The following is a 25,913-nucleotide window of genomic DNA, read 5'->3' as shown; positions in this document are numbered from 1 at the left end:
TTAGAACCATGAGACATCTTGGGGCGAACCTCGCGTCTCGTTCGCTGCATTATTTTGTATGGGCACAAGGTCATCTAGCAAAGACTCTGCACATCCGTTGTAATCATCGAGTGGGGCTTGCTCGTAAGTTGTAACTTACAGTTTAGGTGCGCATGTGGACCCACGTTGTGAATTCTGGAGTGGAGCTACTCATCGACAGTTAAGTTCTTGACCTAAACTTCAAGATTGGCAACTGCCTGTGAACGTAACTAGTGTATCATGTTTATTTCCAAATGTGTAAAACCTTGGTCTGCGTTCCTTTGATTCACAGGGACAAACACTGGGATATGACAGTTTGATCTTTGATGCTTGATAAGAAAAGAAATGCATGAATATGGCCCGAATAGTGATGCGTTCTTTGTTATCAAGTATACCAGTTGCTGGTGTTGTTGTTGTTGTTTTTGTTTTGGAATAAATACAGTTGAACCTGCCTTAGTGGCCACCTGCTGTATATGGCCACTAAAAATAATTCCCACCACCCCCAGAGAGCCACGATGTTAATGACCCTGTCTATAGCAGCCACTTGTCTATGATGGCCACCTTTTTTGTCTCCCTTGGGTGGCTGCTACAGACAGGTTTGACTGTACATGTACATGTACATGTATAACTGTATATATGCAAAAATAATAAATAGATGATTTAAACAGAGCTATTTTCATAATTTGTCCACTACAGACACTTATTCACAATTTTGTCATTCCATTCCATGGTGCTTGCATCTTCAAATACTTGTTTTTCTTTTTAAATAATATCTGGTTCATTCACATTTCTCATGTACTTTCTTCTGTTTTACCCTGTAGTCCTTGAAGAAGCGTATTCTCAGGGCCTTTACTACATTATAAGTTTACAATGAATGAATGAAATCCTCCCTCTTTTCCTGGATCCCCAGATTGATTTGAATGACTGTCTCATGCAATATTTGTGACTTGTTAGTGTGGATTTTTTTCTTTCTTTTTCTTCTGCTTTTAAAACATGGGGAAAGGGGAGAATCTAATGGAAGACGCTAAACTGAAAAATAGCAGCACAGAATTGGCACATGTTCATTTCACTTTGACATGCTTCAAAATATTGTTTCAAATGTTTCAAAAAATAAACATGCTGCAAACCACAGCATTATGTAAATGGTTTGATGCAACGCATGACTGTAAAATGCCAGGATGCAATGCCTCTGAGTTATATTGACTGCCTCTGGGTTATATTGACTTCCAGTAGACATCTTGACACTTGGAAATTTAAAAAAGAGAGAAATGTTTCAAGAACAGTGGCCAGTGTGCATCAGTCTCATGAATACTAATATTTCTCATTATGATAGTAGCATATTTTCTTTGACTCTGGGTGCACTAATTGGAGAGGCATATATATTAAATAAACTTACCGTGGGTGGCAGGGGGGGACGTACACTTTTCATTCTGGGTGGAGCTGACCCTCCATCTATGGGGCCCGGGGGCTGCTGCCCAGGTGCACCAGGGGCCTGCATTGGGCCAATTAAGATAAGACGGGTACAATCACGTCAAAAGCACTGCTAGCGATCACAGTGAACCTTTCCCGCAAGGGGTTAGCATGATATTCCACTTAGGGGCCCCCAGTCAAATTGTCATCCGGAAACCCAGATTTCCTATGAGTAAATGCCTGTCACTGGTGCAGAGGAGGCAATATGAACATTAATTAACGATTGTCCCCAAGACTCCCACAGCTGGCCCTGTGCTTGGCATAGTGACATATACTTGCATCCCAGGATTCTATTCCGAGTATCAAGGAATTTTAAGCAATGTTAAATGAGAAAATAATTACGGCTCCTGAATAACATCCAAGGTGCAGTTATCGGAAAGAGACTGAAACTGCAAACGAGAATGAACAGATTGTCCCGATGAATGAGTCGGCAACGCATGAGCGTATACAAACATGAATGTTCAAAACCAAATCGTATATCCCGCGGGTATGTTACAGAACGAATGTGGTGGCGCACACGCGATACAGCGAGGACCGATGTAATCGACTACACACACACACCGGATTGCGTAAGCAAGGAAACCGACTGATCACAACCGTGCGAAGTTGAGCTTGTACACAAAACATTCAGTCTATGAATGGAATTTGTGGCATGCACACAATGTCAGATGTGTGAACCGGCCTTTCTCTCCCAAAAATGTCTCCGGCTTTCCACATCCGAATGATCAGTTAAGGCCAATCCAGCTTATTTCAGAAAATAATATGAATGACTTGATCCATTTTGATACAACTGGATGAAATTCCATATCAGAGGTGACTTCTGTGGAGGAAATCAAGCAAATTGTTCTGTTGTCCTCTCCAGTATCATAAAAAACCCACACCTTGTATTTTTAAAGGGCAACCATAGCCCTGTGGAGAAAAGTGTGTACATACAAACCCAGAAAACATCTGCTGTGCACTTCTTACACACTGAAGTAGCGTACAAAGGCCTATTCACTACAATGCAGTGTGTGAGCCAATTCACACACAGCACACACAAGTAAATACTATAGGGTACACGGACAAGTCCTACTTTACTACCCAAAATATAACGGGGAGTATGCATACTCACTTCCTACACACACTCATGACTTGATGTCAGGAGTTCAGCTCATTATCTATTCAGCACGCTTATTATCATGTCAATAGGAGCAGCTGCAATGAGTGTACAGGGTTGTGAAATTCTGGAATCTGATTGGTCGTTCTTTGTTCTTGGTCTCCCCCCTATAAATACCATGCTTCCCTGCACACTTCCAGACAGACCATTCCACTTGCAATACAGGGGTGTCCTTACCAATGTGGCCACTCCACAGGGTTCATTCAACACCAGATTTTGGATCTACAAAATGGGCCATTCCATACGTTCGCAGGGGATTTGGCATGTGCTTGAAATCATATGGAATGATCGTGTTTCCAAGTCAAAGTAATGTCCAAGTCAAGAGCAGGGCTGTTCGGCTTTGGCGACCGCTTTAGTGACTACAACTTTTTAAAGGTGGGGTTTCCCCCACAAACAAACCCACGTGAGTGAGCAACGAGTGTTTTTCTGCACCCAGCCACCATTTGAACAAATCACACAGCTTTCTCTGTGTTCGTGTTCAGGTGACTATACGCTCTGACCGATGCCTATAACAGTTTACAAGACATAAACGTGAATTTCTGTTCTTGTCCAATATATTTCTTCTCCTTCATTCATATGACTACAACTGCTGGCCAATAAACAAAGAACAGAAGACATGATTCTAGTTCACGGCAATTTGATTTCGATTATACCGGTATTCAACCTCGGTACTCTGTGATATCAATGCCCCGAATACTACAGCTTTATCAATTACCCTGGTCTACATTTTTGTTACAGTCTCTTGAGAATGCACTAATGAAATCTAATCATCTATAAATAATGGGTCAGTGCTTATGGCAGTCATATTCCTCAACTTACAATATTCGTCTCTTTTTTTTTTTTTTTTGTTTAGAAGAGAAATATTACTGTAAAAGTGGAAATTTTCATGCATTTCACTCAACCAGAAACTAGCGCAAAAATAAAAGCACGCAAATATTTTTGCTTGGCATATGATCCAGTAGTTGATACCTTGATTCCGTGGAATTAAAAACATGTGAAACTCTTCTTACCCCGCTGAGCGCGAAAAATTAGTTGCGCAAAAATATCCACTTTTACAGTACTTTTATGAAAGAACATGAATATAATTCTACATTACAGCCTTACAGAATGTGGCGAAATCAAATCAACTTTAAAAATCAATGTAAATCTGGGTAAATTCATTACTGCATGATTTTTGTGAGACTATCTGCCTTGTTGTTCAAAGCGCATTCAACATACAATAAAAACTAGGGAAATTTGACTTGGATTTTAATGACAAGCGTCTATGTTGCCAGACATTTTTTGGTACCTGATCAAATCAAGACATAATAAAACAAACTCTAACAAGACTTCTTTTTTCCCCATGGACTATGCAATCACATTAAAGAAAATGCTGGTGATGTTGAATTTCTAAGTGCTCCATCATTACATTCGAAAAATATGCAAAATTAGGTTGGGAGCAACAATAAGATACCCCTAAATACTCCCCCTTTGTAGAGAGAAAAAGATTATAAAGAAAGTGATTTGCACCCTGTTTTTAACATGATTAATGTGTTAAGTCCAACTACAGACAGATTATCCCTAACCAATGATACAATTACTGACAGCCACAAAGGAATTTAATCTACATGATCATGTGCAAGTTATCAGTGTTCTTCATAAACTACACATCATGTTAACACAAGTTCCACTGCACTGGAGAGGGAAGTATCATTATTAATTGTTGCTCACAGTTTTCTTTTTAGTTTACTGTGATGGTCACATGACTAGGTGTTTACATTGCAAATTAAAAACCCATGTTTTTCCTCACATTTTGTGGACTTTCATCAGACTGCTTGTCAATGTATTTAAGTTTTCACATCTCTCAATATTCTAAAATTCCCAACTTTTTGGTCGTGAGACTCCACCTCAAGCACAAGCATGATGGTTATATGGTTACGTAAAAGATTACTCGTAACTTATTCACTATAGAGAGTGGTGCACATGCACTACCTTTTCAAGAAATCGGGGGAATAATATTGTCCTCAACATATGTCAGTAAAAAATCCAGGAAATGTTTACTTTTTATAAAAAGTGAAATTCTAATGGAATTTTCAGTTTATTTTCTTTATATCATTCTACATATGTGACATCAATAACTGCAGTAGTCTCCTAATCTAGTGATGGCTGCAACACTGCAAATTTCCTCTGCAACCTTTCGTATTGCATGTCCAGCAATACGAAAATCTATAAAAGTTATATGGAGCTATGGAAAACAACGTTTTCCCAAAGCACCCTGTGTTGCCGTCTCAAAATAATGTGGCACACGGGGTTTACACCATGGCGCATAGAGAGTTAAGTCTGAGCAAAATGAAGCAGATTGTGATTCCCTACAAATTATACTTTGGTATGTAAACAGTACTTGGAGTATTTCAAAGCAAAATTTGAATAGAATGCAATGTGACTACTGTATAAGGGGAGGTTATTTTGTATAAAGCACTATACTAGTGTACACTTTCACTCCACTTTGCTACGGTGTGAAAAGGCGCATTTAAATGTTACTGACTGTGACAGCACAATGATCATGTACGTTGATGTAGGCCTAACCCCTTCATTTGAAAGCCAGGAAAAGTATGTTAATGCGTAAAAGTAAAATCATTGAAGTTTTCTATGAACTACTGTTGTTTATGTCGGCAACAAGAATTACAGTGTAAGAACGTATTTGTATTACAATGGAATGGGGTTCTACCTAAGTAATGTTGCGTATTGGTTCAACATCTTTGAAATTCTTTGAAATGTTAATCTGAAATCTAATGCCGAGTCTGAAAGCAAAACAAGTATTAGAAAAAGCGTTTTTTGCTTCCACTCTCTTGGTCTGAAAAGACTACAAGTACATTAGATACAGTGGATTCCCTTTATAACGAAGTCCTCGGGACCAGCAGTTTCTTTTCGTTATATCGAAATTTCGTTAAACCGAACAAATAAATAATCAAAATACATAGTGTGGGCCGCGTTACAGTCTGAATTTTTATTTCGTTGTAACCGGAATTTTGTTTTAACCGTGTTCTTTATAACGGGAGTGCTCTGTATGTTCTTGATTATATTTGGTAAGATGTAAAGTACTGGAATTTGGTGGCTATTCTGTATCCAAATGAGTATCTATAAATAAATGTACACTCATTAACTGCTACCTCGAGTAACCTTCACTGATGCTTTATTGATTGTGGTTTGAAAACTTCTCCGGGTCTTCATGGACAAATGCTCGCTGATTCTACACACCTTAATCCCAACAACTGGAACAAGCCTACGCCGCGATGCGAGTGCTGAAGAAACACTAGGCTGTACGTTGTCGTGTTCTTTTTGTTTGTATCTTTTTTCACTGCTCATTTTGCCAATGAAGATTACAATAGACCACCCTAGTTGGTGTCTAGACGGTTTCACTCTCAGCTCTGGACACGCATTATTCATTGAAGTCATTCTCCAACAAAAGGTAAAACGGACACAATACTAGAAAGGTAAATTTACAAATCAGTCAGAGGAAGTGAAGCTTGCGATCAATTCAATGAGAATTTTACCTCCTTACCAACCAAGGAATCAATTCAACAAATCTCCAACTGAAAAGATCTGTAAAAATATCGAAAAGCTTTTGACCATTTGAAGTTCCATGTAACTTGTCATTTGTCAGTGAATGTGGTCTTCATCAGCCCAGTAGATCTAGCAGTAGTAGAAACCTCTATTACTAGTATAAGTAGTAAGCACTAGTAGGGCCTACTCATAGAAGGTACCACAAATCCACTTCTAAGGCAGCCCTCCACACACCAGAGCCAGCAGAGGGCAGAGGGAGCATATAGGCTGGTAAAAAAGCCACACAACATTGTCACGACGAGTAGCTCCAGCTGGTATCTCATCTGTAAACTGAAAGCCTTGGCCCCGGGAGTAGATCTAACCGTTAGTAGACGGTTTCTAGTAGATCTGTCCCATGTGTTTAAACTTACGTGTAACTGCTGAAAGAGGCCTGGATACTGCAGCCGGCAGTAGCGGTGCCATTCTTAGTGGTAGACTTGAGAACGTAGAGCCCTACATACACATACTACTATTCGAAGTCATAACCAATCATATCATCGTGTTTCTTTGTGTAAATCAAAATTGAAGAAAAACATGCCCTCATGGAACAAACTACACTTTCATTAAAATCGGGCAAATATGATCGCTACTTACATAAATCGTTTGCAGCAATTACAAAAGCAGAATTTACTTTATCGCCTCTTGGCTTTGTTGTCTGCTTCCGTCTCCGCTGCATGTATCTAGCTTGAGCCAAAAGCCACAGCATGAACTGTATGTAGCACGCACGCATATACAGTATTACATACAGTAAGCGGGCATTCGGCAGGAATCGTACACTGTGCAGTCAGTGGTGACACTGGGCATCTCCATGCATTCACACAGCCAAATAGCGCGTGTAATAAATACCGAAGTTTCGAAACTCCCCTTAGCCATCCCAATGTCAACAGTAGAGGGCGGCAGTCGAATTCACCGCTTGCGATAAGTTCAGTGAATGACTGTACTCTGGTGGTTGGGCTAACAGTCGGCAGTTGAGAAAGTTACTCATAACACGCTTTTTGTTTCGATATATTTGGTTGTTTTTCTTTGTTTTTTAATTTCAAGGTAAGTTCACATTTTGGTTGCTGAGCGAGCAGTACTTGTAAAAGAGACAAGTTGGCTGTTGTCTTATTTAAATTTAGTAACAACATTCAATGTGCACTCCGGGGTGCAGTCTCAAGGTTTAAAACCAAAACAAAAATCGCACTTTGAATCTTGGCATGTAATAATTCCGGTGCTTGATGTCACGTCCTTTGAAATATCGTCAACAATTTCGTCCCCTGTTCTAACAATAATTGATTCTTTTGAATGAAATCGCTCATCAAATGGGTTTAAGTAACATTAAATAAGAGAAGATCAATAAGAATATACAGTTTTAGTGAAAAACGTCTCGATCTGAAACCAACAGCGGGCTGTCTGACGTTTCTCCACACCGAGAAAGAATTGAGTATTGGATATCAAGGCCTGATAGCGCTGCATGACAAGATGATGAAAATAATGACAATGATTTTCATGATGATTGTGATGATAATTACAATGATAACAATGATGATAATCCGCGTACATGCAGCACAATGATAAGCAAATTTGAAAGTCACGATGAAAACACAACAACCATAGACTGGCAGTAAACAATGCAAACAATGTGTAATTATCCTCTCTATCCGTGCGTACAAAATCACACATTATTGAAAGCGTCTAATTTGGGAATAAAGTTCAATCGAGAAAAACAAAATAATGTGCAAACTACATAAAAGCGTAACAAAGCAAAATCTCCGCAAACTACAAGCCAAACAAGGCAAAAACTAGGCCTGGGTGAACTACAACCCCAAAGAGCGAAACAGAACAGTGCATCATCAGTCAAGAGGTGTAGATATGTAAAAAATTACTGAAGATGGCAACATAAACATAATTCAGCATCAGAATAACAATCGTTAATGCTCTCTTTTCATTCTTTGAAATATGCAATTATAAGAGACCATGGAACTGAAAATAATGGCCAAAATTGTCAAGTAATAAACATTTAGCAAAGGCATTGCCTAAACTTTTTTTTTCGTTCATCGATTGTAAACACTAATATGAAACAATGCTGCAATAATTAGCAATAACCCAGCAAAGAACCATTTCACTGGTCTTAAGATAGCTCAGGGTTTCCAAACATTTTGAACCATCTGCGTGTGACTGTTAACACAGAGGGAGGTAGGAACTCATCTTACTCCTGTCTGATGTCACTTATTGTTCACTTACCAAACCAACTGGAGGTTTCTTCCTAAGTTCTATGCACTTGCGCTGTTTGCAGATTTGGTGTCCAGTGCGCCTGTTCTTACAGCTTGAACATTCGCCACAGTTCTGCTTCGTAAGGCACGGCGCACACACACCGCAGCGTTTTCTTTTCTTCTTCTTTTGTTGACTGCCCGAACTGCCATCAGCCGGAGTGGGGCTGGTAGCCCCATTATCACTGGCTCCGCTGTGATTCCCAGACATGGATCCTTCACTGGCGTCGGGCGACAGGAGGTTGTCCGAGCTGGGCGATGCGTTGCCAACGTTACCGCCCCCAGCGGTCGAACTCGTCGCATTGGGAATGTCAATCGTGAAGGGTGCCAACGATCCCTGCGTGGCAGACGACAGCAGCTTCGAGGAGTCGAGGCACTGCTGGTCGACATTTCGCGTGGCGGGAATGATGCCTTTGAGGAGGAGATCTTTCTTGGGATTGTCTGAGCGAGTCGGCACAGCTAGGATGCGCTCAACGCTGTATTTGTTTACACCTGACGAATTCGTCGACGACGGATTCACCGGCGAAGTCACCGACATCGTAGACGATGATGGCGGCCCGGGATTGTTCTCTTTCTTGGGGCTGAATATCTTACTACTTCCATGATCTGCTTTGTCGAAATCGAGTCCCCTTTCCTTCGCTCTGAATTTGTGATGAAGGGAGAGCGCTTTAAACTTTTCGCCTCTGAGTGACGAAATAATTCCGGCATCTAAGGTCTTTTCGATCATACTTGCGATAGTCAGCCCACCTATCGTGTGAGATCGAATTGATTTCACTGTTTCTGGCGATTTCAAATGGGTATCTGTACTGGACATGTCCGTTTTTTCAGCTGCATTACAATTGACATCACTTTTGTTCACGTCAGTGCATTCATTAGTTACTGATTTATGTTCTTTAGTGTCGCCTGATTTGTCAGCCACGGTATCACTTGAAATAACATCCGACATTTTGTCCTCATCAACTTTTTTCACTTTATCATCACTTTCCTTTGTAGTGTCATTTCCTAGTTTTGTCGCGACGTCGACGTTGTTGTTCTCATTGACAACGTTCTTACCGCCTTGCACGGGTTCCTTCTCTGCTGAAGAGACGCTTTCACTGCTTTCAGCTGTTTCCTCTTTGGAAGAGACTTTATCGTCTGTATTGTCACAACCTATGTCGCCTGTCGACTTCACCTCAACACTACTTCCATTTTCCATCGGCTTTTGGTCAATCTTGGACCTTTTGGAATCGGATGACTCATCTTTCTTCGGTGGTTTTGGGTCACCGTTTTTCTTCGCCCCACCCTTACCTCCCTCACCCTTTCCCTTCCCAGCCTTCGACCCCCTCTGTCCATTAGGGTGTCCATCACTGTTACTTTCGCGGGTTCGCTTCTTACTCTTGATCTTGCACCCTCCGTCACTCCTGGATGGAGGGTCATGACCCCCAGGAATGTTCTCCTCCAGTAGAGTTTGTCTGATCAAGGCTTCTACAAGGTTTCCGGACGCCATTTGTAGGAAGGTGTCACCGGCTTTCAACATTCTGAAACAGAAAAAAAAAATCCAGATAATTGTCAGAGTCTCAAGAAATTGTTTGATGTCAATCATAGCAAATCATATCAAGGAAACAAATTCTTTGACAGAAGTAGAGAAATGCTACTTACATGATGCAAGTTATTGTATTATGTTCACAGAGGAATTATCAAATGCAAACATAATCTCACAAAATGATACTAGGAATACACTCTGAAAATGAATTTATTTTCGTTTCTGCATTGCTTGTGCTCTAATTTTGACACATGATCCGATGTTAAATACCGTCTGGAGAAAAAAAAAATGTGAAAAATAATAATAGGCCTTGCGAAAGGGGTGTTCCTATCTCGACTATCGGCAGAATATAATTATGATTGGAAAACAAAGCAAGAGAAAGAGATTGATAATTATAATAAAATGTCGAGGACATGTGATTGAGAACTGCATCTGTCAAAAATCGACGATGAAACATTGAAAAAATATTAAACATTCAGTAATTAATTCATTAACAGGTGTACTATATTCATTCGATCTACTGACGACAGGAACCATTTCCAAATTATTGCTCTCATCAGAATTCAAAAATTATTGATCACGTGATATTGACAGATTGATCAACATCTTGATAACTTCTTACGTAGCACCAGCGACCGAATTGTAGCTGTGAACAGTATGAGGCGTGTCATTTTGTTTATACTTGGCCTTTACCTCCCTACAACTTCAATTATTAAAGAAATGAATGAAAAGAATATCACCATTATGTAGAACTCAGGCATTAAAGTTGTGAAAAGATTGCATCATTAACATGGTAACTCGCACGCAACGAGTAACTTTTCTTTTTACATCTACCGTGGGTTTTTCTTCAGTTAAATTTAGGTTTCTTATGTGTTGTTTTAGGCGTTTTGCTCCATGCTGCTTGTCGTACGTCACCTAACTCGGCTAATTGACATAAAGCCATCAAGGGCTTTAATGTAGGCTACAGTGTTCCGGAACACGACACCAGTACGACTCTTGACGTCGCGGCGGACGTGCGTGCGGCCTGTTTTGCAATCTAAACCGCGGTTTTCCGTCTGATATATGACATACTTTATTCTTAATAACGCATAACCATAATCAGCGATATAAGGCCCGGCGAAATGCGATCGCAGACGTCCTCCGAGAGCGAATCGGCGGGATTTTCTTTGATTGGTGCAGCGAGCGAGTCGAGATGAATTGATGCCGACCGGAGCTTAGAGAAAATTATTGGGGATGCGGTGCACGAGAAAGTATGAGGGAGTTATCGAGAATATGGGAGACGGAGTGACAGACATTAGAGGGGAAAGTGATGCGAAATGGAAGAGTAGGCTGATATATGTCTATAATGTGTGCGTGCACTGGGTATATGTGTGTACACGTGGGCGAGTGTATGGGAAGGGGGGAGGGGAGGGGACGGGGAGCCGATGCAGTAAATTCAATGAGGAAAAATAGCACAGACAAAAAGCCGGCATGAGCGACCACTGTCAATAAGGGCGTATCCAGACCATGGAGAAGGCATCGCATGGGTATTTTTTAATAAACAATTTTTTTTAAATAAACATTTTACCTAACTTATGAGCTGCTCACAACCAAGAGATGCTAATTTCTTTGTTGCATGCACACTATAAGTAGTTGAAATTTCTTCTTCAAAACAACCAGCAGAGCGTATGCTTACTGGAGTTGAAAATAAAGGAAGAAAGTATTAGAACGGAATTTAGCAAAAATGGCGCATAGATTATGCAGCCCTTTGAACCTTCAGCGTATACGACTGCATCCTGACCTGTACAGCGCCCCCTTTAGATAACTTTAGTTTCAGAATACGTCCGTTCGCTTGTCCAGACTACAGTGGACTATCAGTCTTCGAAAATCAGATTGACGTTCAGATAGTGATTGTCGTCTCACAGGAGAATTATTACTCATGAACAACAATAAGGTGCATATAAGACAATAATATACACTCCATGATTAAAATAGAATAGTGTTTCCCTGTGAACTTGTAGAGAGTGCACATTAAAAATTTTTACCCATGCACTCCGTGTAACTATAAGGTGTCAAACATACAATGTTGGACAAGGCATTTTATGTCAGTATCTTGAAACATTTGTGTATGTGTGTGTGTGTGTGTGTGTGTGAGTAAAGTGCTAACCATTGAGAAAATTGCGTACGTAGCATTAAAAGAAAACGAAAGAAAAGAGAATAAATCTTATCAAAGCCGACGTCCCGCAACCACTTTCACATAAACCATCACAAAGTCTTACTGAATATTTTGTGTTGTCTTGTTTTTCTCTCAGGCAAAATGCCAGTTTATCACCACAGGTGATAATAGTCACGGGGAAATGCTAAGGCAATTGAGCAACGCGTTTCAAGTACTGTCGTGATGTGCGCGCCATGCATGCAGGGAAAGGTGTCAGTCGCGTCGTCCTTGGGCTCCCGATGGCTTTCCTACTGATAATGATCCGCGTGATGCGAGAGGAGGAATAGCGGATAACGTAAATGAGGACATGGAAGGATTCCAACCAAATTGGCGGAAGGAGAAAAGGTAGAAAGGGAGGGAGGGATAGGGAGAGAAACAAACAGACACAGACAGAAAGAGAGGGAGAGAGAGATACAAGGGGAAGGGGTTTGAAGATAGAGAGAAAAGTTGTTGGTCATTAACCAGCATCGCGAATATTACGATGGTGTATAGCCATAATTGTATCACGATGAGGGATTTATCACAACCAGGAGGGACTATTTCAGAGGAGCAGTGAATTCTATAGAGTATATCAACAAGACAAAACCTCATTGAAATATTATCACGTGTGTCTTATCACCACATTGTTCCTCGAGCTCAACGTAATATCTTCCGGTTTATGACATCAGGAAAGAATTCGTGTCATTCATTAAATCTGATCAATGGGATAAATTGTCATATTGTTTTGTGAAAAAGTAAACTGAACCCTAGTCCCGCTCTAACTCGGGAGAAGCAGTAATCAGTGACACTGCTACATTTAACTACTCGGCAGATCGGTAACCAACAGTCCATTATGGTCATCCCATCCTCTTCACTGCGTCTTTAATGATATCGTCGGAATTTTCATACATTGGTATTGGAACATCTTTATTTTTTTTTTTGTGATATTGTATATACTTGGAGTTATCTAGCACTCACAGGTAAACTTCTATAAAGAAAAATGTACTAAAATGTTACTACGAAATTGTGTTCTATAGTGTGAGATAAGAAGGACGAAGTATTGTTAAAGGGAACGCAAACCCAAAGAGCAATGTGGATTGAGAAAAATCTTTAACATTAGTAGAACACATCAGTGAAAGTTTGGGGGAAATCGGACGATCGATGCAAAAATTATGAATTCTTAAAGTTTTGGTGTTGCAACTGCTGAATGAGGAGACTACTAGAGGTTATGACGTATGAGTGGAAAACAATATAAAGAAAATATAAAAGGAATTCCACAAAAATTTACTTTTCTAGCAAAATGAAAGAGTACTTGACAAACCGCTTTCAGAAAGCAGGGGGAATAATTGCTACCCCTAACATAATAATGTCAGTATCAAGTTGATGGAATGTGTAATTTTCATGAGAAATGAATTTTCATTGAATTCCCTTTATATTTTCTTTATATTGTAGTCCACTCATACGTCATAACCTCTAGTAGTCTCCTTACCCAGCAGTTCCAACACCTAAACTTTAAAAATTCATAACTTTTGAATCGATTGCCCGGTTTTCCTCAAACTTTCACTGATGTGTTTAACTAATATTACTGCTTTCACTCAACCCACATTGCTCTTTGGGTTTACGTACTGCACCTCGAGATTCTGGGAAGTAATACAACATGATTTATTCATGAACAGTCACTCCATGCTGTGGCGATTAACTGAATTTAGTGAGGATAATCGTGCGACGGCGTTTCAATAAAATCATTTTCTCACCTAAGCCCCATAATCCATTGCGAATTGGGACAAAATAAACTAATGCCTATACTCTTCCGCCGCGAGGCATAACGCATTCTTTGCACACAGAGCAGAGCGCGCGCAGGACGCTACACGTCTCATTTTTCGGTTCGACACGGCAAGCTCGCTTTGTGAAACCAAGACCCACCCCCAATCCCGTTTTGCCTTATTCTTTTTCTTTAGATTTATTTCGCGATTCCAATGAGGCTCGAAGCAAGGCTTTTCCCAGTCACCTTACATTTCGTCAACATCTCCAGTTGATGGAGGAAGGAGGCATTTCAGGCGTCACCGGCGCAAGGAGTTTGGTTGTTAACGAGTCCGACGAAAAATCGGCAATCTAATCTCCTGCGATGCCTTGCGAGTCTCATGAATTGATAGCTTATTGACGTACCGGCGCTTCCGGCGGGAGCTGCGTGTGACGAGGAGGGGTAGATAGACGTGAACAGATCGACAGAAACACATTACTGTACGAGATAGACAAGACAGGCCTAAGATTGAACGAGAGCCCTACGCTGATACATAAGTAGATAAATAGATCGAGAAATAATAGATAGAGGGGTGGATAGAAAGATGAATTAGGAGAGGCAGAAAGATAGATAAACGCATTGAAAGAGACAGAAATAGAAATAGAGGGGGAGAGCAAAAGAATATGGGAATAAAATGACGCTCGGTTTAGAACTGGGACTTGACAATTTGGATTGAGGGAGAACACACGTCACAAACGACGAAAGATTCTCTCACAGCGAACAAGAAAACAAAAACAAAAAAGGACAATGCTTGATGAGTGTAAGCTTGTTTGGTTACGTGTGTGTGGTGCGTTTGCGTTTATACGAGTGCGTATTATGTACAAGGATGCGTGTATGCCTGATGTGTTTGTGTATGGGTATGGTGTGTGTGTGTGCAAGGAGTAAGGGTGTGGTATGTGCGTGTGTGTGTGTGTGTGTGTGTGTGTGCGCGCGTTGATAGTCTGCTTGCTCCATATTCCACACTTGAATGTGCAAAGTAATTTGTCGAATACAAACAAATAACAAGAATGAATGCAATCACATGTGAAATATGAGGGCTCTACACAAAAATTATGTGTGTGTGTGTGTGTGTGTGTGTGTGTGCCATATGAGTATTATATGTAAGGGATGTATGTAGGCCCTATGTATTGTGTGTGAGGGTCAGTGCGTGTTTATGATGAGCAAGAGTGAATATATAAGTATTTGGGTTCGTACGTACATGTGTGTGTTTGTTTGATTAGTGGGAAAATAATAATGTAAAGAAAGGAATATCATTATCAGGCGTGACCACTGATATGGAGAGAGGTGGGGGGGGGGGGGGAAACAAGGTCCAGGTTTAGGCCTATTGTTAAAGGCTTGAAGAAAACTAACATGCAAGAGTACTGAGAAATATCTTACCAGGCCACGATGGAGAACAATAACTATAATGGCTCTTTACGAGGAGCATCGTCAATTGGAAAGGACCGAAGGTAGTGTGATTTCATTGAAACACGAAAACAGCAATAAAAGGCGACCCGCTGACGACTCGATCGTATCAAACGGAGCATCAAGCTGAGTATGACAATATTAAGAATACACAGATGAAGCCATCGATAATCAATCATAAACGTGTTCATGAATATGTACATACTTGAGGTACGTAAACCTTTGCTCCGCGTCCCCTCCCCTCACAGCGAGTTGCTGGTCGCAGGAACGAATATCCTAATGAGAAGCATCCAGGGAGTAAATAACAAGCGACAGTGCGCCGTCTCAAACATTCGCCATGCGTGAACGTCGAACTTTTAAATCAATTACTGGGCGAACGTGCGTTCGCGGTAACCCTAAATCAGAAGCCGACGATGTGAATATAAACATATATGCGTCCAAGTCGAGATGAATTATAAAGCACTCCGCTGGAAAACGATCCAGCGTTTAAATTAAACACGCAACGAGCTCGCCGGAGCCCGCGGGCTGTCCGATCCCATTTGCATGGGGGGATCAGGGCAAGAGGGAGCAGCAAAAGAGGTGCCGCACGCTCTGAAATAACCGATGCGAACGCTTGGAGTCTTTCAACGCGAAGACAAGCCAGCTCCTGCGTTCCTCAAGATTTGGAGAAAAACACATAACGGAGACGGCAAGGGGTACAGATACAGACGGCATGAAAAATAAAGAGGTTCAAGAGATAATAACGACGGAAATTAAGATGAAGGTGACGATGGTATAGATGATACTACTTCTACTACTACTACTGCTAGTGATTCTGATTATACTAACGACCGAATAACGATGATAATATCAATGAGGAAGGAGGATGGCAACAATAACAAAAATGAAATAGAGTACCAATTATTAATTGGTGGCATTAATGTCATGCCTACATTAGCGCATAACATTCGATGCTAATCAGAACACTGATATCGGAAAATAGTGTTCCTACATTTCAACCCCCCCCCCCCGCATTCCTCTCTAGATTTCATTTTCCAGTGTCAGAGCATCCGAGTACTTATTATATTCACAAATATCCGTTCTGTGACACACCAACAAACAGAGAAAGGCCCTCGTGTGATTATTTAACATTGCCGAAGAAACCTTGCAGTCATGAAGAAATGATACATAAGCGCATGTGTGTGTGTGTGTGTGCTGTGTGTATGCTTGGGCGGTGTGTGTGTGTGTGTGTGTGCTGTGTATATGCTTGGGCGGTGTGTGTGTGTGTGTGTGTGTAATAGAGAGAGAGAGAGAACGAGACGGTGGTGTTGCAAACTACAGCATGACAACAACAACGAAAAATGTGCTCGCGAGATGCGTGTGTGTGTGTGTGTGTGTGCGTGTGTGTGTGTGTGTGTGCGTGTGTGTGTGTGTGTGTGTGCATTATGCACGTATGTGTGTGTGTGTGTGGGCGTATGTGCGTATACTGAGCACCTTTCATCCAGACAAATTAGCGAACATGCATGAGAGCAAGGACGCAGATAACCCCACGAGTGACATAACAGAGCGTGTTGTTTGTTCTGTCTCTTCTATAAAATTACTAGAAACAGCAATATACAAGAAGAGAAATATACAGTTACACTTTGGCCGATGTAAACGCTCGGTGGCATAAATTGTGAAGCTTTTGCATTCTCCTAAAGCACGAGAGGAGAAAAAAAAATCAACGCTCTGAACGATCCTAGCACGTACTGATGGCGTCGTTAGGCGGGTGCGCCCTTCGACGCCGAGAAATTTTCATGGACGTGCGTGCGTTCTCTGGCTCGCCACTGTTCTGTGACAGGCCGGCGGGCGGTGAATAATACAAGACGTGAATTTCAACTCTCTCCTGCTTCACTTCGTTGCGAAGTCACGACTCGCCTTGATTAAATGGCGCACGGCGTGACGCTCGCTGTAATCAAACGTTTCTTGAGCAAGCTGATGTAAAATATGGAAGAGGAGAGGAAAAGGAAAGTTATAGGGTCACGAGGGGCCTAGCTGAGATAGAAGAATTTGGGCTTTGAGCGTTGAACTAACTTCTTACACACTATGTCACGTGTGTCTGTGTGGGCGTGCAAGCGCGTGTAAGATATGTGTTCCACATTGTTTTGACATAAAATGTCATTTCGGCTGTTTTATTGTTCATTATCGTAAGTTTGTTTCTTTTTCCTTCGTATGTAGTTCACTATATGTATAATGTATATACTATATACGATAGACTGAAGAACGAACGTAATGATTAAATGCACCTTGAGGCAATAGCTTTCATTCATGGTTTGGACAAGAAGAGGCTTTAGCGCCCCCCCCCCCCAAAAAAAAAAAAAAATGTGTGTGTGTGTGTGTGTGTGTGTGTGTGTGTGTGTGTGTGTGTGTGCCTGTAACAGCATAGTTAGAAAACTTCCCGGTAGCCATAATGTCAAATATTATGCGATCCTTTTCATTAAATCAGTCATCTCTAGTGGGTTAGTACATTGCGCTTGGCTCCAAATGACACGAGTGTTGACTTAACGGCACGGTGGCACGCATAACGACCAATGGCCTGGACAGTCACGTCCGAAATCGCACGAACATCTGCAATTTTATTTTCAAATCGGTTGCACTCTTTTTGAGCTCGATCTCAAACCACGAAGAGAGGTAAGATTGGTCTACAAACAATAAAACTCGAGTTCAAACGACCTTTTCGCTTCACACTGACCAACTGATGTGAGCTGACGACACACGATATTCTGACAGTTTAATATCTACAGGGGATAGCCAATGGAATCTAGAGGGTGGATTGAATAATAGGTAGAGCAATCATTCCGTGCAGTAGACACAAGGCGAATAAGATGACAATAAAACCCAAACTTGACCCTACAAACACAGTATATCACCATGATTTTCACTTCCCGTTTTGTTCTCCTTTCTTTCAGAAATTCACCCATCAGTGTTGTGTACGGACATTTGATGCGCTGTACATTTTTCCATGCGCTTCTATGATTAAGAGAGATTTACGACTCCCGCATAGTTACGGCATCACATGACTTGCTAGTCGTTAAACATTCTGGCTTAGTCCCACATACCCACTCTTATGCATCGGCAAACAAGATTTTGTTCAACCTCGAAGCTATAATTTCTACATCTTTCTACATCATATTATCTACATCTTTGGTGGCCCGATCGGGCACTTCAGCTTCAAAATGGATTGTTACGTTTTCGTTTACTTGAGGCAATTACGTTTCTTTTTCGGGCCACCAAAATTTCACATGTAAAGATTTTAGCGGCCCGAACGGGCCACCACAGGAAAAAGTTGGTGTGTATCCCTTGACTTGACCAATAGAAGAAATTCTGTCGATAATCTGAAGCGCTTTATTTGAGCGGTATGTGGATGCAATATTGGCTGCTGGCGAGCGGAAGCTGGCGGCCGGAAATCAGAAACAAGGGTCAAAAGTCATGCTGAGCGCATTGCCGAAAGCAAGAAGTTTTATTGTTGAAATCGATAGACAAGCCATGCAGCAGTACACAGATATATCAGATAAACAAACAAAGATCTCGATCTGAATCACTTCACAACAAATTAACACGTAGTATACAATCCTACATAGCAAGTCCACAAACAAAGCAATGAAAGACTATAGTTTGCTATAATTGGGAAAAAATAACTTGTGACACGTTACAGTCCTGTGGACTCCCGCCTGACGAGTCAAATGTCTTAGAATACTTTGTTAGTGTAAATATTTGCAAAAAGACTATCAAAATGTGTCACAAATCCTTTTCTGAACCTTGATTTGATCTCCTGACAGAAAACAAAGAATACTGTTGTATTCCTTCAAGGGCAAGTCCTGTATTTATCTCTTTATCACTCTTTATCACTTTAATATCGCAATCATACGGAAACAGTTTGACAATGAGCAGGTATAAAGGCTTATTTGGTTCCATGGGATTGCATGAAACCAAATAAGCCTTACCTACTCAGTCGATATTTACATGGGCTAAAATACTCACAGCATTAATTTGATAAGCATGGCGTCTAGTTTACAGGCGGAGACATTCATGTAGGTCTTCATGACAGGATTCATAATGCATCCTTCGCCTCTGAGAAGGACACTTGTCGTTACAAATTAGATATTAATAAATGACTCAGAATCTGGAATAATGTGACTACAATGCACTTTTTTCAAAGGTTTTGACAACAGCTGTGACTTTCAGTCACGATCATTATTTTCATGCACCAAAGAATGTGTAACTTTGTAGATGTAGGTATATATTGTGTGTGTCAGTGGCTGTGTGCGTGAAACGCGTTTTTGCAGATTTATGTAATACATAAATACTTTTCTGTGCGCGTAATTATTTCTATTTGAACATTTATGCTTACACCATGAAATTGTCAAGATTCAGCAATATAATGGCTCTCAACGGTTTCTCCTGCTGCTTCGTATACAGGCGACAGAAATGAAAGATGAATCAGTAGCGAGCGTTTAACTTCTCCTTTTGATCTGTAAGAGTGCATGGAGGAAAATAAAACTGGGACTGGATTACCATGCTAACGTCCTGAACGGAGACTATCACTTAGCTGTCGCATTCTGCCTATTTACTCAGAGCCACGTCTGAACGTGACGAAGCAAACAAAGCCATTTTGACCACGAAACGTGGGCTCACGAAACACGTCGTATCGCCCGTCTGCCAAATTATGGCATACCGCTTGCATATATACATAAATTATGTTAGTGACTCGAATTGAATGAGCACTTTGGTCCATGCCTTTCTTGTATTGACCGGCATGTTTGATTTTCGATATGCCTATCGGTCATCAAAATGGCGCTGGCTAACGCAATTAGATATCCTCTCTCTTCTTCTTCTTTTCTCCCTTCCTTCTTTCCCCCTCTCTTTCTCGCCTTCGTGTTTTTTGAGGACAGTGCAACCTAGAAAATTTAAGAAAGAGCATGGCACGTTGACCAGCAGCATAATTTTGTTGCCAAAGTTGATGGTTTATATCTTGATTGCATTTCATTCCAGCCATTTGCATGCAGTTTTTCTTTTTTTTTTTCTTTTTTTTTTCTTTTTTTTTACAAAAGCACGTCCTGTTTTCTCGACATTTTACCTTGCAATTCTGTAATAAAACTTGCATTTTGTAAACACCATAATTTTAGTTCCAATATGAGTGTTTTTGAACCTGTAATTACAAGGGGCAGCAGGTGATTGACTTCAATAGGTTTATTGAACTTACAATGAAAATTATATCCCCCTCCCCCCCCCCCCCCCCCCCCGTATTCAGAATTAACGCGTATCTTGTTCCCCCGGGTGGAGTGTGCCTCCACAGCACGGTGAGACAGACAGGCAAATATGGCGCGCTCCTATGGGTGTCTACGTCATCGCCAGCGAACTACATGGACGTGCGGCTGGTGACCGGAATAATCGGCGCTTTCGTGCCGCTAATAATAGAACTGAGATGAGCTTTATAGCGGGTTCGCGACGACGACGTAATTCCATTGCGAGAATATATGACATACTTGCCTGCTATTATTATTGCATGTAGGCGCGAAGGCTATATTGGCTGTCGGCATGGCGACTGTGTTCTGGAGTTTTAGATGGACCGCCCATTACCGTCATTGGCAATGCCAAATTCGTTTTATTTGGTTTCGCATGCGTGTCTACTGTGTGGTCTGTTCGCATGTGCACGCGGCACTGACAGACAGAATACATCCTGGTACAGTGAAAGAAAAAAAATACAGCAAATATATCACCAACTGGTAATAAAACCACAATAACGATAAAAACACCAAAATTCTATTGCAGGAGAAAAATTATCCTAAGCTATTTACGGCTGTCTGTAATTTTTTCAATGGTAACTGCGTTCATTTTTCCCTGTGTGTATGTGTGTGCGTGCGTTATAATTATGCTGAATGACAGTCTACTACTATCTGTTACACTATCATCACTAACCAGACACACTCGAATCCATGAATCCTTTTCGCATCAGGAGTATGCTTTGACCCGAACACATGAGCACAGAATCGCGATTCCATCGCATTGAAGTGACATCTCTCTTCAACACCCCTAAAAACGTGGCAATAAACTTGAAAAACAGAGACTTTTGTCCCTATCGTTCGACCAAGTACACCCGGTCCGCTCTCATTCTTTCTCTTGTGAAGGAATCCAATCCCACTTGAAATTTTTTGCTCTGCATTACATCATGTTCCAGTGTATTATTTGTGTGTACGTGTATGTGTGTGTCGATGTAAAGAGTTTGAATGCATAAACAGATAAACGTCATTTTAAACTTGTTCTTTTTTTTTCTGCGAGGTAATAATCAGATAAAGAAAAATACAATCTTGTCAATGGTAATGCATTCGTTACATATAACAAGAAATATTTTGAAGATATCATTAAAATTATCACGTAGATTTTTCTCTTTTCAGAAGCTTTAATTAATCTCAAATATTCAAATTGATATAAACAAACAAAAATACCTGTTTTCACATCAAAATCTTCATATCATTTACATGTGTGAGAAGAGTGTATGTGCATATGCCTGCACGTGTATAGTGCATCGCGTGCTTTGTGATGTTATGATTCCAAATTGGCATTATAATAATTTATGGTTGTAAACTTATCAATATTACAAAAATGCTGAACGGTTAAAAGATAAGAACAGTCCACACAGGCGAAAGCTTAGAAAACCAACCAACAAAGCAACCAACACGGAAAACAAACAAATGGGCGAACGAACTCGAGACCTAATTATTATCGGATAAAGTGTAAATGAAGAAAAGAAAACAAAACACCGACATTCATAGTAAGAAGGCAGTAAGAAAATTGTCTTCTTCCGGAAACGTTTCTATGGCAATCAGTAGTGATGAAACAGTTACCCATACTAATCGCTGCCAATGAAAATAGTGAAACAAAGTCCACAATCATGTTCTTTCGAGGCAGGAAGCTATAAAAACATCCTGGACGGTGAACCAGGCTAAATTTGTCACCTCAAATAAAAACAGCATGCAGTCGCGCCTTGAGAGACCTCATTCTAATTTGTGCTCTTGAAGCACCCTTTATGTTTAGCATTTTAGAAGGCGACAAGCGGGGTAAAGGCTAGTGTTTATTCCGGAATTTCCTCGAGAAAGTTTGGCCGAGACGTCTCTGCTAATGAGAGTCGAGATCAAGCGAGAACTGCTCTATTTTGACAAACAACCGATTAGGCTTTATTCGAGACTGCGGCGCGAAAAAACAAAACAAAACAAAACAAAAAACTGCGACATAGGCTCGTCTCCAGCCAAAGTCGGGTACGCCCCCTTGTTTGGCTGCCACGCGAGCCTAGTGGGACAATGGTGGGACTGAGCTGCACACTAAAGGTGTAACGAGGGTGATGGGTTGTTCTCTGTTTTTCACTTCAACGTTTGAATCCACCGTGGATAGCAAAACACGCAGATAAAGGGACGACCCCAGCAAATCAACCACAACCACGTGACTACGCAGCCACACGGGTTATTCATGATCACATAACCACAAAACAAATAAGACGAAAACACAAGTTGTCCTTACAGAAGGGAAACTCCAACAACAATTTCCCATTAGTCATCATAATATGACTAAGCGTCTAGTCAACACGGTACGCTCTCCGCATATAATAATAACTACTAAACTATCGAGGAAGACCCAAAAGGGGATCTAGATTTACCACGAACTTATCCCTTTTCAGGCACTTCAGAACATTCCATTCCTTGGATTTAAGAGGTGGACGATCTTCAGAAGCACATATTAATAAGTTTATACATAAACGCTACACCATATCGTATACTGATACATGAAGGCTTCAGATTTGATATTCAACTTTAGATTAAAAACCAAACAGTGACGCTTAATAATTGGTATATTTTATTGTAAAATGAATTATGTTAAGGTAGAATACATCGGGCCGGAGGATATAATTTAACACAAGTTCATCATAATAAGAAATGATTCCTCTTGCCACATGAAGCTCTTTTTACATCCTTGCTCAGAGAAAACCATCACGCGATAATAATATAATGTGGGGATATCGCTCATCAACAGATATACGCTGTATATAATCTGACTACAGAGGGCAGTCTCCTATTTCAATCAAGCGTAGTCCTATCGAGCAGTGTTCGGTTCACACAAGTAAGCGGATAATGATAGCTGAAGAGCAATGTTAGCGACGTGCTACCGAAAATACTCGCCAAGATCACAACTGCATGGGTGAACAGACCATGAGGAGGAATAGGAAATTCCGTGAAATATTCAAGAATCGTGGCTATGTGTACGTGATGTTCAAAAAGGCAGACGAAGACAAACAAAAAAAATATATCAAGTGAAATATTACAACATAGATCTTTTCATATCCAATTCAGAGTACGCTAATATCGAATTACCACTACCTGGGAGATTACCAGTAGGCTATAGTAAACATAATTTCAACGCAACACCATAAATATATACATTTCCTAACAATGTTGAAATGATTTTCGATGAGCAATAATTCCTATGAATTTATCCATGGTCACAAAGATTACCATAGAAAAGTCCCCAATCCCCCCCCCCCCCCGTTAAAAAAAGGGGGAGGGAGAGAAACGGTATAGATATCGCGGTGTTTCGCAGGCTAGGTACTACTAACCTGCCTTTAGCAACACATGCCTTTAAGTTCCTTAACCCTTTCGGGACCTTCATTCTAAAACTCTACTCGTATTGTATATCCAAGCATGTGGCCGTTGTGACTAAAAGCGTTGATATCTCTACACCGCAGCTCGGTTGGGGACGATTTGGGAGGGGTCGATGATGATGTGGCCTTGCCAAGTTCAGAGCGGGTTACGGAGAAAATCTTGATGTGCATGACGAAGTAGAAATTGCACGAAGATTCGTGTGTGATCCAGTCTCTATATTGGTGGAAAATGGAGTCATCAAATACCCTTGCGACCGAAAAAAAAAAAACCGATTCATAGAAACTTGAAGACAAGTGACGCACCTATTTGTTAGGAAGTTCAGCAACGCAATATCCAGGTATGCATGAAGACGACAAGGCTTGCTTGAAAGTCCAATCGGGGATTGATGATACTTAATTTTTTCGATTGTACCAACTCCGGAATACTGAACCAGGCAGAAAAGCCTTATATATCAGGAGTGGTAGTTAAGGTAGACAGACAGTTACAATATCCCAGTTTATGGTTGCAAATGTTAATCAGCATCATCACTGATCAATACAACACTGAAGAAGAAATCATGATAACAATTCTACTTTCTTCCAGCACTCTATGTACTGCGTATGCACGAAACCCATCCCAGCTGGGAATGTCATCATTACGCCGAAAGGGTGGAGTAAGGCGCATTTTCGCATGACAACTCGGCGCGGCGCGCAGCTCTCTGATAGCGCCGTTATCCAATTATTCATTATCTCCGCTTCGCTGATTCCGCGTCGGAAAGAACGCCTCTCGTCTCTCGCCGCTCGTGTCGTTAAAGGGGGCAGTCCCTACTGTCATTATCATCCCACTCTTCCTTCTCACTTCCGTCGCAGAAATGTAATTCATGGGCCATGCTCGACCATGTTAACGTGCTTGCCTCGACCATCTCCCCGATTCAACCTATCGCAAAACCACGTCACGTAAAGCAGACGAGGGGGCACGGGGCGTTTGTGTATTTGAGCGAGAGATACAGGACCCATTTGTTTGTGAGCTTGTATGCGTACCGTTATCGTCAATAAGCGACACCCCATAATAAAAACAGTATGTTATATACGTGAGTATACTGGGGAGGTAAAAAGGTGTAATCCAGAAATGAAATTTATAGCCACATTTTGCATGACATATACGTAAGCACATTGTCGTTCACCCGTAGGCATTAAATGCGTCCTTGTCGGTTATCGTCTCATTTGGGTGATTGCAGCGGGAAGCTGTCTGCTTTCCTAGTTTCATTCCGACGCGAGGTCATATTTACGAACATTATCATACATTATGGAAGTCCAATTATAATGATGCTATATTTTCCCTAACTACGATAATAACATGATTTCAAAATAAACACTGTGGTGGCAAGCAGAAAGCAAATATAGTGTCTATCCCTGTTTGAAAGTTCAGGAAGAATTTAGAATCAATAAGATAAGACAATTAAGACCAAAAGCATATCTCCTGAAATTGCTGTCATGAAAGCAAGACGTACGAAGGATGTCATCCTTTTAACTTGACGTCGATATTTAAAAAATGAAAAAAAAAAATGGTGACGTTGCTTTTAAGCAAACCAAGGGACGTTCATCCCTGGATGATTCACTATCATTTAACTGCTTAAAATTATTCACTCCTCTCTCCATGTTTAATTTCGAAACTAGCTTTTCTTGGAATAAGTATCTTCAAAATGTAACTGATGGCAGTGATGTAATAAAATCCATAATTATTTCATGTCTATAGGTTTATGAAAAATTTGATTATAATACTTTACCTTTTTGTAACTTCTTTCTATTCCAGTGCGTTACCGATACCAACAACTATACTATGAAAGAGCAGTTAAAACCATTCCTGAAGTGAGGAAAAATATTACGGTAT

The 25,913-nt window shown here is 40.8% G+C and overlaps 1 protein-coding gene across 1 annotated transcript in view; it reads right to left on the bottom strand.

Moving 5' to 3' along the window:
• Window positions 1–25,913, bottom strand: part of LOC140228726 (uncharacterized) — a 61,345-nt gene that overhangs the window by 29,970 nt on the left and 5,462 nt on the right. The window contains exons 2-3 of the mRNA XM_072309007.1: window positions 8,450–9,992; window positions 1,415–1,510 (exon numbers count right to left, since the gene is read on the bottom strand). Of these exons, the coding sequence (XP_072165108.1) occupies window positions 1,415–1,510; window positions 8,450–9,991 (1,638 nt within the window). The 5' untranslated portion in view covers window position 9,992. The remainder of the gene's footprint in view (window positions 1–1,414; window positions 1,511–8,449; window positions 9,993–25,913) is intronic.

The sequence above is a fragment of the Diadema setosum genome, chromosome 5 (genome assembly GCF_964275005.1).
Source record: "Diadema setosum chromosome 5, eeDiaSeto1, whole genome shotgun sequence".
Taxonomy (NCBI): Eukaryota; Metazoa; Echinodermata; class Echinoidea; order Diadematoida; family Diadematidae; genus Diadema; species Diadema setosum.
This window is presented reverse-complemented; position numbering and strand designations above follow the sequence as displayed.